Source organism: Alosa alosa, chromosome 7, assembly GCF_017589495.1.
Source record: "Alosa alosa isolate M-15738 ecotype Scorff River chromosome 7, AALO_Geno_1.1, whole genome shotgun sequence".
Classification (NCBI taxonomy): Eukaryota; Metazoa; Chordata; class Actinopteri; order Clupeiformes; family Clupeidae; genus Alosa; species Alosa alosa.
In genome coordinates, this window is record NC_063195.1 from 7,143,028 (window position 1) to 7,157,998 (window position 14,971).

Consider the following 14,971-nt stretch of genomic DNA (forward strand, 5'->3'; position numbering starts at 1 on the left):
TTGTGGAAAACCTTTTCCACAAAGGTCACATTGATAAGTCTTTCTACGTGTTTTCAGCTTTCGTTTAACTCTAACATGTGTTAGCTGGTGTCTCTTGAGATCAGTCAGGGTTTTGAAACTCTTCCTGCAGACTGTGCAGTGGTGCAGTCTTCCTTTGAGCTGCAGGGTGAGTTCATCACTCTCTCCATGGATCTTCACAATCTTCACACGTTACATGTGGGTGTTCAGACACACCTGGAAGAGTTACCATATGGACTTAACTTGGGGTTCACAATACAGGATTTTCAAATCAGGTGGCATCACACAAATGAAGATAACCTCAACCTATACTCTTTTTGTACAATCAGAAACGCAAACATATAAACTTCAAATTGCCCAAATGGAATGTTTTCAGGTGCGGAAGATGGCAGCTATTCACATGCAGTACATTGTTGCGATCTGTATTTTTTCCAAAAAAATTGTAGTGTGTAACTGCCCAAAAGGTGATTTCACAATTTTGAGATCTAAAAAGTTTATTTCTCTGTGGTCGTACTGTAAAGTGTCACTAGTACAATTAGGAAAAATAAACAGTAATTTTGCGTCTGAACGCCTGGGAGGGAGTGGCTTGACAAGGCTGGCGTTATTTATTATCATCCAAGGGGTGTGCTAACTAGGGCTGGGCGATATGGCTGAAAACTGTATCACGATATAAGTATTTCATATCAGTCGATATCGATAATTATTGATTAAAAAAAAAAAAAATCTATTTCAGATAAGGACCAGAAGGAAAAAAAGTTAAATTTAAACACTTTTATTTTAAACTTAACCTTCCTCTGATTTTAATCACTTCAGTTATCAATTAAAGCAAACAGAGAAAAGAAATAGCAACACAATCATGAAAAACACTTAAATAAATAAATGTGCAGTGCGCATAAGTCTGAATGAAAAGCAGCACTGGTTGAAGCCTGGGAATATTGTAAACAAAGTAGCTTAATTTGCTAGTTTATCATAGTCTACTGGTTAGACTGTTCAGTTTCCCCACGTGTGTTTAAGTTTCAAATTAATACCTTTTCTTCTTGGGACAGGCCCTTTTGAGTCTTGGAAAGTACTATTCCATTTGCATCGGGATTGAGATTATTAGAATTTAGCAGTCAATTTCAATGCAACAGTTTTGAACGAATTCGTGCAGCTTGCTAATGATGCTAACCGGATTTAATAGCAATTTAGCCAGTTGTCTTGCACGATTGTGAATGTTTGGATTACGTGCATGCTGAGGAGGGATAGTCGGGGACGCCTCGAGGGACGCCTGTTGGGAGAGAAAGAGAGAGTGAGAGAAACAGAGAGAGTGTGTGCACGTAAGGACTCATTGAGAGTCTGTGTTGAGGTAGGCCTACTTCTATCCCTACTCTGGTAGAGTTGCACATACTAGCTACAATGCAAGATATATTTAGCCTGTTTATTTATGGACAACGTAAGGAGGTGTGTGTTGCTTTTAATTATCGAATGTTCTATCGAACGTATTTTTATTGATATCGCTTACATGTCTATTGCGATACATATCGCTATCGTTTTATCGCCCAGCCCTAGTGCTAACTCATACTTCCAGGTTGCTTTGCATGGAGGTGATACTTCAGACTTGAACACCAATGGTAAGGGAATTCCTTACTCTACAAATCGCAGAGAATGATGCTCATGTCCACAGTTCAATCTGGGAGTTTTTTTTTTTTTTTTTTTTTTTTTTTTTTTTAAACGTAGGCTAAAGCAGTGGACCTGGTAATAAATACGAGTAAATTAGCCTACATTTTGCAAATATTTGACTGACAATCACTGTCTCACTGTCGCTTCAAGCACATCCTGATGCTGCACACATTTTTTTTTTTGCTGTTGAAAACAGCTGTGATAAATCAGTCGAGGCAAGCAAGCATGCTGTTTAACTGTAAAGTTAGTCATCAGATATTCCGGAGAGTTCATTGATGTGTGATTGTATTGTCACCGAAGTAATAAATAACATCTGGTATTTAGGTGGAATTGTTTCCGTGTCATACAAGATTAAGTTACAGGTTAAGAACATGGTGTCAAGTGTTCTTACTAGCAGTAGACTATTACACTTAGGAGAAATGAGGGGCTAAACTGTCCCAGTTAAGGGGCTAACCAGTTCCAGCTCAGGAATATCAATGCAGAGGTGTTTTTAGCCTACATATTTATGTTTTTACAAGCAAACCTTTAGCATGGTGTAATAAGATGGATGTGATGCTATATGGGCCTCATGCGAATGAAAAAAAAAAAAAAAAAAAAAAACTTGTCCATATATAGTTCGGAACACAACGTGAAAAAAGAGAAGTTTTCACATTTTCCTTTCCATTTTGTGTGTGTGTGTGTCCCAGCATGTTACACACACACACACGTACACTTCACTGTCGTAGCTAGTTACAAGTTATGAGGAATATGGTGTCATGTAAGTTAAGTGTTCTGACTAGCTGTAGGCACTAAATTGGAGAGCCGATAAAAATGGGCAGGACAGTCTGGGATGTTTACCCATCTGGAAAAGTATAATGTGATAATACTTGCCTAGCCTATGTTTCTTATGTCAGCCTTTATATCAAGGGGAAATCATTTGTGTTTTTATGTCCTGTGTATGTTGTACTGCAGTTTCTCAAAGTGTGGTCCGGGGACAACTGGTGGTCCGCAATCTATCCCAAGTGGTCCGTGAGCAGACGTGGTAAAATATAATATAGATTGTTTGCAATTATTGTACCAACTAAATGTAAATCTAAACTGCCTATGTAAGCTAGTTTAAATCATATGAATCCTCTGACACAATAAGCAAGTAAGATTGTTCAGTGAGTAGGCCTATTGTGTAATATACTGTTGAAGTAGGTCTACTGTTTGTTTGTTTTTAGTTAGGTGGTCCATGAGTTTTTTTTTTATTGGTTAAGTGGTCCTTGGTCTGAAAAAGTTTGAGAAACACTTTTGTACTGCAATGTCCTGTCTACTGTATTGTCCAGTCCAACCGAGGACACTCAAAAATGAGATGCCACATCTCAAGAGGTATTCCCCTGACCACATTTTTCCTACTGGTCGGAGATCCAACCGATCGCAAGTCCCTCCAGTCCATATTGCAACGCACTTTGGCTACTAATCGGCAGGGGTGGGTAGAGTAATGAAAATCTATAATCAAGTAAATGTTTCGGTTTAGCATGGAACACTTAATGTAAAATGAAAAATAAATTAAAACCCTATTGTGGAATGAAACGTAAGACAGTGTGCAATCATTTGGTCTTCACCAAAGTCCTTTTAAGCAAGAAGTCCCTCCACTCGGTGGCCATACTGCAATGCACTTTGGGCACTTATCGGGCATCTATTTTGGGCAGAACTGCGTGTGCACAAGGCTTCACAACACCAACCTCGCTCCAGCTGAGAGACCACACCACATGATTGGCACAATGCATTACCACGTCAACTTTTGGCCGTGGAAAGGTCTGGACATGTGTAGACAACTGCCATATTGGCCTTACAAACTAACCCCCATGCATTTCTATGGAGGATGTTTTGAGTGCTGTGTCTCCTTATTAACCCTTAAAGGTGTAGATTTTTGAACATTCTAAGTTCCGCAACAATTGAAGGTTCTAAAATTCTATGTTGAATTCAATGAACCCAGATATTCTTTAGAACGTTCATTTCTCAACATTCCAGTCACACCGGTGTGACTGTACTCCTTAAAGTCTTTGGCCCAGCTTCCTAACCACTAGGCTACCAACGGCATATTCAGACAAAGCACTACAAAGGAGTACATACTAACGAGAAGTGATATGTTGAAAAAAGTCTCTGCCGAGATGCGATCAAATTAAAGGTGCTTTACAGCAACACCAAAGAACTTTTCCTCTGTCGCACAAACACTATTTGTTTATCCAGCACCGGCTTCGCAAATAACGATGTCCCCAGAAAAGGTAGAATATGTTGCATGATTTTATGAAAGTACAATGTATTGCGACATCAGATGCAAGTCAAATTTGTAGTTTCTTATGTCTCATTCCATCGAACTACAAATCCGCTACCCGATCTGGCAAACTTGCATAGTGCGGTTATAGCTGATAGAGGGCCGCGAAGCGAATGCAGAAGTGCAGTTCACCCTGTTACGAGTTGATGAACCAAACCACTGAAACAATTTTGGAAACATTATTTTAAGGTACAAAAAAAATGGTTTCTTCGCTAAAACATTTTTGTCACATACAGCAAACATCACTTCACCATCCACAAGGTGCCTTTGCCCCAAAAACACTGTAAAAAAAAGTCTCTGTGGGCAGCCATGCTCCAAAAATGGCAACAACAACAACCTGGTCCAGCCTGGAAACATAAACTGTTCCAGAGGGAGTAGCGTGCTAGCTCTCTTTTGTTTGGACGTCAACAAAAGTGACGTTACCCAACATCGCTTAGAGCAGGGGTCCCCAACCTTTTATGTACCATGGACCGGTTTGGACCGGACCTATTTTTTTTCCACGACCGGCATTGGGGGTTCCATGTTCCATATGTGTTGTGCATGCATTACTTGAAAAGAACTAGCTCCAGTTATGTATGAACAGTGAAGGTAACGATCTCTTGTGAAAAACGTGAACTTGAAGAAGTGAAAATTGAACAATATGAACTATGAATATTGAACAACTTGAAGCTACATCTATAAGTGTGAACATGCTTAACAAAATATGGGAACAAAACATGGGAACTAAACGTGCATTACGAATATTATCAGTGGGAGCACTGCTTGTTTCCCTGCAACAAGAAGCTTCCATCTGGGGGTGATGGAACACAGTGGCACCCTCAGTGTGTTTGAAATATCCAGTCGATTGCGCAATTTGTCTAGTTGCAGTCATTGCCGAAAACCCGGCCTCGCATAGATACGTGGTGGGAAACGTTTTCAGCACTTTTACGGCTATCTCGGGATATTCTGCTTTGGTTTTGATCCAAAAACCCGCCAGAGAGGTTTCCTGATACACACTCTTAAGACCACCGTCATTTGCAATTTCGATCAACTGCTCTTCCTCCTGCGCTGACAAGTTAGGACTATTCGGGATATTGACAAATGGGTTGCGGACCCACTCATTGGTTTGCCGTGAATCTTTGAAGGATGGGAAGTAACGCTCAAACTCATTTGAAAGCACAACAAGGTGATTGCGCACCAGCTGCGAGAGAAAGGGCCCTGCCTCAGTCTCTCCCAAAACCCCCACTACTGTTTGGAACATATCAAATACACCCGGTCCACTCGTCGTCCCTACAAATCAAGATTGGCTTTAAATGCAGCGACTTTATCTGCCAGTTTAAAGACAGTCGTCATTCTCCCCTGGAGTAACAGGTTGAGGTCATTAAGCAACCCGAATATGTCCCACAGGTAAGCGAGTTGACACCCAGTCCTCATCACTAAAATGTGCAGCTAACGGTGACTTTTTTTCTGCTCTCGCAACTCAAACACTCTGGCCAGTGACCTGCTAAAGATGCTTGTTTTTTGTTGCACATTCTAGCCGTTTAGCTAACTTCAGACAGACAGACGTAAGAAAATAGACCTTGCAAAATGCAAACATGCGTGCAATCAAACAACTGCATATAGGCCTATGCCATGTAAAAACGTGACATTATTGCGAATTAAATTTAGTTTAGTTTGCATGCATTTTTTTTTTAACTCATGTCGTAGGCTACGGCCCGGTTAGGAATGTCCTGCGGCCCGGTGGTTGGGGACCTTTAAGCAAGCAGAGATGCAAGTTTGTGACTACTGCCTTCTTGTTTAGCATTTTTTCAGTTTTAAACAGACAATTGACATTTTTTTAAGTAAAAATGTCCACCATAATTTTCTGTTAAATTATATATTTCATGGCACAGATGACGCCATTTCACTGCTTGCTTTTATATCCAAAACAGGCCAGAAGTGTAGTACCATGCCGCCATCTGGTGGCCTGAAATATGTAATGTAGCCTAGGTCCTTATACTTGTATATTTGTTAGAAAAGAAGCGACCTTCGAATAATCTTGTACTTGTCAATTATTCGTGTAATCCATCTGATATATTCTCTTTATTATTTTTAAACTTCGTTCCTTTATAAATTGTGTTGTATCATTAAGGTACGTTTTGGAATGTAATTACTCTGACATTCAACATTAACGTTATACGACCATAATAGGCCTTTATCACGGCAGTTGAAGCAGGGCTGTTCACTTTCCTGTTAGCAGGCAAACCACAGGTGTTCCTAAAAACATTAACGAGGCCTCTGGTTGAAGTAACTGTGGCCGAATCTGACACTTAATTAGAAACACCTGTGCTCACACAGGAGCAGGGCTGTTCACTTCCTACTTCGGCTGCCGTGATAAAGGCCTATTGTGAGCAATGGGCACAGTCTTAGGGGCTGGTATGCTCTACCAAAATGTCGTTTATTAACAAAGTGAAATGGTTGCTGACATAAGTCAGCGGCGTTAGTTTAAGCACACAATTAACGTTTTGTTTACATGTGTTGAATGGAAGTCAATGTAAGCCGTAAATCGGTAAATGGCGGTGACCAAATAATATTTCTCCGGAGAGAGACGGCGATATTGCAAACCCCTCTACGCATACAGTTACGGATTTCCGCACAGATTGGTGACATTAGCATGTACCGTTAAGTTTTTACACGATTAACACATAATTATATTAGTCTGAAAAGGCTTTCTGAAAGGACTTACTTCCCAGCAGATTATCGTGCGATTGTTTATCATCTTCTTCAATCTTCACTTCAATCTCCGCCACTGTCGGTGTTTCATCTGTTTCGATTTTATAGTGAAGCTGTACAGATGGCTTTTCTTCTTCTTCATCTGGACATGCAATCATATGACCATATTCCTCCTCTTTCATGTCTTCTTCTTTCACCAGCAGTCCCAGTTCAACCCGGAGTGGATCAATCACGTTACAGCCAGAGCTCAACGGCTGTCCGAGATCCATGTTTCCAATGAACCAAAGACGATCACATTAAGTGTCCTATATAGCCAGACCAACACAAATATATATTTTTAAAAAAATGATTTGTTTTCTAGGTCTGTTTTCTTCTTTTTAAAGAAAAGAGCAGTTCGCTATCAACAACTCGCCTAATCGAGGTAGAGGTTATAAACTGCATTCGGCAAATTCCTGCATACAAGGATAGTAGGCAAGGCTAAGTTTCGCTGCTCCGTACACTGTGACCAGCTAGTTTTCAATGTTTTGTCCGATAGGATGTCGAACAAGGAAATATGGGCGCAGAATTAAACATTCTCGAAACAACGTCGCCGAAGCACCAAGGTTTCCGCGGACTCTTTTCAGAAACTTTTCCTGATCTGAGCGTGAATAGTATTCTTCGTGGTTAGCCAACCAACAAACAATACTATGTGTGTGCATTACTGCCACCACCTGGAGTGGAGTGCAAGTATCTGGATGTTGGCTTTGTTGTATGTCGTTCAAACCATAGATATTATAAAGCTATAACCGCATTGGGCTCGAGTTCTATAGGCTAAGTGCACGAAAGGCTCTCTGTGCGCTTGTTCTGATAATTCTGTTTGTGCATGAAGTCTATTTCTGCTATATGGAGTTGTCTCATCTCAGGTGATGTCTTAGAATAAAAGCTATTTTCTTTAACTATATATTGCAAAGAGTAGCTGGAATAGCTCCAATGATGTTATTGTACTTCTATAAATACGGTTAAATCTCATACAGAACTCCTTATGCTGTAGCCTAGCATATTGCACAATCATCCATGAAACAGATTCTTCCATACACAGATTGTTGACAGAGCCAAATGTATCTATTATTCCATACTGATGTGTTGTGTGGTGTGAAATTATGTTTTGTATATTAAATTATGTTTGTATATTAACTTCCAATAAAGAAGGACCTGCTGGTGGAAAGCTCTCTCCTGTGCGTGTTTGTGCGTTGTGAATGTAGTGATTGTGTGTGTCTTGTTGTTGTTTGATTGGGTCTGCAGTGCATTTTGGTTGCTATGAATCCCCTATATGTTTGCTGTGACATCCAACACCTTTTGAGTGTGCTGTTTGTGATGTGCTTCTTGACTGTAATAAAATAATAATCTATTTTTTGTACTGGACCATCAACGAACCTGAGTGCCTCGCTGGAATAAAATAACAAATTAATTGAGTGTAAGTCCCATCGTGGCGTAGTCTACTTGTCAAGTCCTGTTAGTTGTATTCCACCTGCCACAATTACATTTAATGTAAGTTCAATGTTAAAGGAACAATATGTAAGATTGCAGTACCAGTTTTGGGCACAATCACTTTCAAATTACTGTAGAGCGGTGTATCCCCTCTCCCCTGACTTGAGGTTGCCAACCTGGATGTCGAAACAGTACTGACTTTGTGATTAGTAGATAGGTTGAGGGTGGCGCATCAGGCCAAAATACAACATGACATGACAAAACACAACATCAACATCAGTTGAGGGCTGCAACTTCACTTTTTAAATGACAATATCCTGGCCGGATTTCTGTTTTCAGTAAGTATTTGAAATGAACATGATTTCTTAGTGACATATCAGGGCCATTTTAGGATTAATTGAAATACATTACTTACATAAGTTTCTTGCGTAACATTTATCACAGCAACTTTCCATTAAACTAACGCCGCTGACTTATGCCAGCAACCATTTCACTTTGATAATAAACTACATTTGGGTACAACATATATAGAGCAGGAATAAGAGAATTTGGCTTAAGCAGTGAGGAGAAATTTTATGCAAAGTGTCAGCATTTGCCCATTGCCTACATTTGTGGTCGTTTAATGTCAAATGTCAGAGTAATTACATTCCAAAACGTACCTTAATAATGATACTCCACAATTTATAAGGGAACAAAGTTTAAAAACAAAAACACAATATATCAGATGGGATTACACGAATAATTGACAAGGAAGTATAAGATTATTCGTCGCTTCTTTTCAAATAAATGTAATGGGCTACATTACATAATTCAGGTCACTAGATGGCGGCATTTCACTGCACTTCCAGCCCTTTTTTTGGATGGAAAAGCAAGTACTGAAATGGCGTCATCTGGTGGACGTGCAGCGCAATAGCGCCAGGAAATTACAGTAGAATTCTTGTTTTTTTCTTACTAATTATTTGTGTGATCCCTCTGATATATTGCTTTTTTCTTTTTAAACTTTGTTCATTTATAAATTGTGATGTAATATGAAGGTATGTTTTTGAATGTAATTATTCTGACAAGTAAGGGATAACGCCAGAGTAACCTGTTATACATGACTCACGGACAAAGGGGAAATGCAAAACACTCCCCGTCACGCAGCGTCAATTTTCTTCCTATATATATATACACGTTGTACGAAAATGTAGTTTCTTAACAAATTGGAATGGTTGCTGGCAAAGTCAGCGGCGTTAGTTTAACCACATAATTGACGTTTTGTTTACATGTGTTGAATGGAAGTCAATGGGAGCCGGAAATCGGTAAATAGCGGTGACCAAAGATTATTTCTCCGGATAGCGAGATGGCGTTTCTTTAACTTACCAGAATGAAAATGCAGGGAAAACACTCTCATCGACGTCGGGATACTGTGGAAGGTTATGTTTGGTCGTCTTACAGCCGCGATCCAAGCTAGCCGACGACTCTTTGTTATCTCGGATACTTGGTCTCCCTGGTGGCGCCTCCAAACAGGAAAGCGGTGGTAAATTAATCCATTTTCGATCTTTTCCCCATGGCGATTATGTGTTGCGCTTTTACATCCCACAATACAGCAACGGTTTACCATGGTTGAGATAGTAATGCCAAATTAATAAAATTAAGACACTACTGAGGAAGTATGTCTATTAACAGGGCGCAGTATTCCGAGAAGCAGAACTTGCACAGTATTCCAAGAACAGAACTTGCGTTGTGTTCATTTCCTGTTACAATTTAAACGCTTTACTCGCTAAAACTGTCTTGTTTGTTAAACTACTTTCTTCCGACACATATCAACTAATTTCTCAACTTGCAGGACAAACTGCCGTTACTAGTTCTAAATGGATGGTTGCTACGGCCAAAGGCCAGTCGTTAGTTCTATCTCTCCCGTTGTCAAGCGGGCGTATCCCAAGATTCTGATGAACTTTAGCTTTAAAACATCACTATTTTACTTAGCCTGCTACCATCCATCTAGCTAAAAGCCACCTCCATCATATGCTACCATTTTGCTATGTTCTAAACGTCTGTATTTTACAGCTCGGATGCAATGTGACAATTAGTTTAAACTTCATAACGAGCATCTTTTGCAGCGATTTTTGTGTGAGCATATCAGTGAACTCCCCTGACCACTCGGTGAGTTTCACGTCTTTGTAAACGCAAGTTTAATGCATTTTAGGAAGGATTGTTCCAGTGCACCTATGAAGCCATTGTGGAGGTGTGGGGGGGGGCTCTACCACAGAAACCGAAAATTGTCGGGCCAGCAGCATGTGTCAAAATTTCAAGCTTAAAGAAGCCCTATACAACAATTTTAGCAAAAATTACCTTAATTATGCAGGTTGAGAGTCGTTCTGGTGGTTGTACAACACTTTTTGGGTCGTTTGGTGGGTGCTTCATCTCCCCCTAGTGCTTTTCCGTGGAAAAAACAAATATGCAACTTTCTGGTCGCGGACCGAACACATCCGGATGTGACTCGAAAATGTAGTCAGATTGTAGTTTCTAAGAAGACTGCAAAACGGAGTCCAACTTGGCTTTGTTTATGTTGAAATTGTAAGTAAGTAGCCTACCCTACTCATTTTTGTAATGTGGTTTTATAGTCTCTTGAACAATGTGTTTGCTTGACCGTTTTATTGTGAGCCCTGTATGTGTTTAGCTTGGTTTCTTGATGGCTAGCTCGTTAGCTAGTGGGGTTTTGTCATTGAAAAGCTCCAGGGGAGCTCCCGCGGAAAAATGTGAGCCGAAATCAGGCGAAAACCCAGAAACAGTGAAGGAATAACCAGCCTGCATAGGGCTTATTTAACCATTCTATTTAATCAGAAACAATCTGAAAACAGGGCTTAAACTTGTCCTTTAAGCGAAAAGAGAACCAGGTAGCCATAGGAACTTTATTTTTAGTTCACAGAGGGCATCATCATCATCATCATCATCATCATCATAGCTACACCAGAATTCAGGACAGTTGTTCCATTTGAATTTACTTTAATAGTTTTGACGATGTGTTTTTTTTTATTTAGCTTTAAAGCATTAATAACAGGCAATTCAGTGTAAAAAAAATAATAATTCAAACAGCAACATCATGCAGTGTTGTTTTGTACAAGACAGTTTCAGTTCAACAACATTTTCACACTCAGGTTATTAACAATGCAGTTCTCATGTTTAATATTAAAATAGCTTTTTCATCAATATTTTTGTTGCATAGTTTATACAGAATGTGTCATTTTGTGAGGTGTTTCTCTTCTGATTTCACTATACACTCAGTAAGCTCGTTATTAATCCCACAACACCTTACAATTAAAAAGCAGCCATTTTGTTGTGTTTTTTCTTTAATAAAAATAACCTTTCAGTCAATTCAGTATTGCTAATGTTTGATTCTAATGTGCACTTCCTCATGGCTGTTCAGATTTGATGGAACATGTTAGTTAGTTAGTTTATATGTCATTACATAGGAAATTTGTTTTCACATACCGTACAAGCCTCACAGAAATGAAATACATAGGTACACACATTTACGGTACATAGAAACACAGAGTACATAGAAATTGCTTTAGTCATGGGCGTCTGAGGCATTCTGAAAGTGGGTGGGACATTTCAGCGGTGGGTCTGGAGGTCCTCCCCCTGAATTTTTTTGGACTAGATGGAATTTCCTGAATCCTGTTACATTTTATCAGGTTATTTAGATACTTCTACATAACAAAATAAAGCTATTAATTCAATGACTAATTTGGAACCAGCTTTAATAACCTCATGTATAGTTAATGCAGTTGCAATATCTGTTAAAGTTATTTAATGCTTTGAATGCAGCCCCGGAGTGGCTATCGGGAGCTTTGGGAGGATTCCCGGTGGGCCGTTAACTTTTTATGCCAGTCTGAATGCTTAAAGATATATTGTTTCTGAAGTTAATTTGCTGCGCCCTCGTCAGCAGCCTACATGTAGAACGGTCGCAGCCCCTTACTCGCAGTTTCCCAAATATTAACAAAGTAGCACTCAAAAACTGTTCTGAAGTTGCAACTATACCTAGTTTATATTTGCAACGATTAAGGGGAGTTTATGAGCGGTCCTCCTCCAGTGGTACGGTCCTAACGAACGCCAGGGTGACACAGCCTGCAGTTAATGGAGTTTAAAAAAAAAACTCGACCAGTCGTCAGTCGAGCAGCTGTCAACACACAATGGAAAACAGGCGATTTTGGAAGGTATGTATCTGCTCTAATGTTTTTAATCCAGACGGCTTTTGGAAGTCCACCCAAGATCAGAGGCCTACCCTCTGTGATATAAATGAATATTCTGCCTACATATTGTTCAAGCAGGCCTTTATGTCCATGTCGCAAATGTAGAGTCCGACTGGCTGCAACCACAATCATCTTGAAAGTAGCCTCACCTGATAGGAGATAACATTCTACTATTTGCAAAGATTTTTTTCTCCTCTGCTGATCTCGCGCCATTGTTGGCGAATTTGTAGGCGTATAACAACAAAACACCACTTAATTTCAGGTTAAAATGCATTACTGAAGTTTGTCCCCGAATAAAATATACACAAAATATGTTTTTGGAATGCCTTACATTAGCCTACCACGTTACAGCAAATTAGGCCTACATTATGCCACTTTTGTAAAATGTTACTCCCAACACTGTGTAGGCAGTAGCAGCAACTGGAATCCAGCGAGATTGCCTTTAGTCCTGACACGAATACGGCTTTTCTCCTGTATGAATCCTTTGGTGTTTCTTCAGGAGAAACATTTGACTAAAGGCCTTCCCACAGTCAGAGCACGGATACGGCTTTACTCCTGTATGTGTACGTTGATGATTTCTCACATGTTTCACACTCTTGAAACTCTTCCCACATGTAGAACACGGATATTGCTTTTCTACTGTGTGAGTGTTTTGATGAATGGTCATCTCGGTGCTAGTTTTGAAACTCTTCCCACATGTAGTACACGGATATGGCTTTTCTCCTGTGTGGATCCTCTGGTGTGCTGTGAGATTACCTTTTTGTCTAAAGGCCTTTCCACAGTCAGAGCATTGATATGGCTTTTCTCCTGTGTGGATCTTCTGGTGTTCCTTTAATTGAAAGCTTTTTCTAAAGGTGTGTCCACAGTCAGAGCAATGATATGGCTTTTCTCCTGTGTGGATCTTCTGATGTTCATTTAAATGAAACTTTTTATTAAAGGTGTGTCCACAGTCAGAACACTGAAACGGCTTTTCTCCTGTGTGGATCCTGTGGTGTACCTGGAGACCAGATGGACTACTAAAGCCCTTTCCACAGTCAGAGCACTGATACGGCTTTTCTCCTGCATGTGTGTGCTGATGGATGGTCAGCCCTGTTTTAGTCGTGAAATGCTGCCCACATGTAGAACACTGATATGTCTCATCTCCTGTGTGGATCCTCCGGTGTCGTACTAGAGTATAACTTTGACTAAAGGCCTTTCCACAGTCAGAGCACTGATACGGCTTTTCTCCTGTGTGGATCATCTGGTGTACCTGTAGACTATGTTTTCGACTAAAGGCCTTTCCACAGTCAGAGCACTGATATGGCTTTTCTCCTGTATGCGTGCGCTGATGGTTAGTCACTATTTGCCTAGTCCTGAAACTCTTCCCACAGTCAGTGCACTGATATGGCTTTTCTCCTGTGTGGATTTGCAAGAGAAGTACGAGAAAACATTTTTGAAACAATTATAGTTAATATCATTGAGCAAATATTTGTGTTTTACAAAATCTCCACAATGTAAACAACTAATTAGTTACTTACCTTTACAGAAAGAGTATTTCTGGCAATCTTCTTTTAAGTCAGATTCTTCCTCCTGTTTAATTTCCATCACTGGAGACTGTTCTTCTTTGCAGTTGAAGGTTGGTGATATGTGTGTTTCAGTCTTGCAGTCATAATCCAGTCCGAGGTCTCCTTTTACTTCCTGGTCTGCAAACATGTACTCTTGAAGGAAATCATCAAACTCTTCTTCTTTTATCTCCTTCACTGGCATGGGCAGCGGTGTCGATTCAGTAAATCCTGACATTTCAGACTCCAGTTCTGTGTAGTAAAACAAATCATGTCAAAAATGACACGAATTGAAGGAATAAAAAGCAAAGAAGTGCAAACAAAGACATACAATATACTGTAGTTGGGCAATTCCATGGAAAATTACATTTTTTGTAACATCCATTACGCCAATAAAATGTGATGGTATGGTATGATGTGAATGATTACATGAAATTTGAGCATTTGCTATTTTTGTTATCATTCACATCATACAAATGTCATTTCACTGGCGTTATGGAAATGACAAAAAGTCCATTTTCCGTGGAATTGCCCAGTTGTACTGTTGGTTAAATATAGATATGGTGTGTAGCAGGGGCAGGCCGCAGGCTCTTTAGGCACTCTCTGTTGGCTCCATGGGTTTGTTTAAAAATAAATGCCTATAAATAAATAAAATCTTTTTTACAACAGTATTTTATCAGTAAAAAAATAAGATACTTCTACCGCACACTGTTGACGGTTACTCGATTTTATTCAGAGCGAACAACGCGTCCTCAGGTTTACTCAGGTATGGTCTGAGCTCTCAGGTGTGTCTTAATTTGGGTTGCAAAGGGGTGGAAAATTTCCGATAAATTTCCAGAAACTTTCCGGAAACTTACCATGGGAAATTAAGCTGGGGAATTTTGAAAATATTCCAAATTAGAAACTCTAATGGAATTAAAGGAAATTATGGGAATTAATGTGAATTTATGGGAATTAACATGGAATTTTGGGTAATTCATACAAACTGTTTCATATACAAATATTAACATTTTGTTTTGTAATATGGATTTGTATGTTTGTATTTTCGCTTAGCATACAAA

General features: G+C 39.6%; 2 protein-coding genes across 7 annotated transcripts in view; both read right to left on the minus strand.

Annotated features, from left to right (window-relative positions):
- LOC125297270 (zinc finger protein 501-like) overlaps positions 1 to 7,394 on the minus strand; it is a 26,692-nt gene extending 19,298 nt beyond the window's left edge. For 3 of the 4 annotated variants that reach the window (XM_048247537.1, XM_048247536.1, XM_048247535.1), the window contains exon 1: positions 6,681 to 7,394. In XM_048247537.1, coding sequence (XP_048103494.1) covers positions 6,681 to 6,936 — 256 coding nt within the window. In that variant the 5' untranslated portion in view covers positions 6,937 to 7,394. Of the gene's footprint in view, positions 1 to 6; positions 235 to 6,680 lie in introns of those variants that run through there. The other variant, XR_007193989.1, reaches the window with a different exon arrangement.
- A 3,732-nt stretch (positions 7,395 to 11,126) lies between these two features.
- The window catches only part of LOC125297339 (zinc finger protein OZF-like), a 39,868-nt gene continuing 36,023 nt past the window's right edge, over positions 11,127 to 14,971 (minus strand). For 2 of the 3 annotated variants that reach the window (XM_048247656.1, XM_048247658.1), the window contains 2 exons: positions 13,887 to 14,162; positions 11,127 to 13,764 (listed from right to left, as the gene is read on the minus strand). In XM_048247656.1, the coding sequence (XP_048103613.1) occupies positions 12,812 to 13,764; positions 13,887 to 14,162 (1,229 nt within the window). In that variant the 3' untranslated portion in view covers positions 11,127 to 12,811. The remainder of the gene's footprint in view (positions 13,765 to 13,886; positions 14,163 to 14,971) is intronic. The other variant, XM_048247657.1, reaches the window with a different exon arrangement.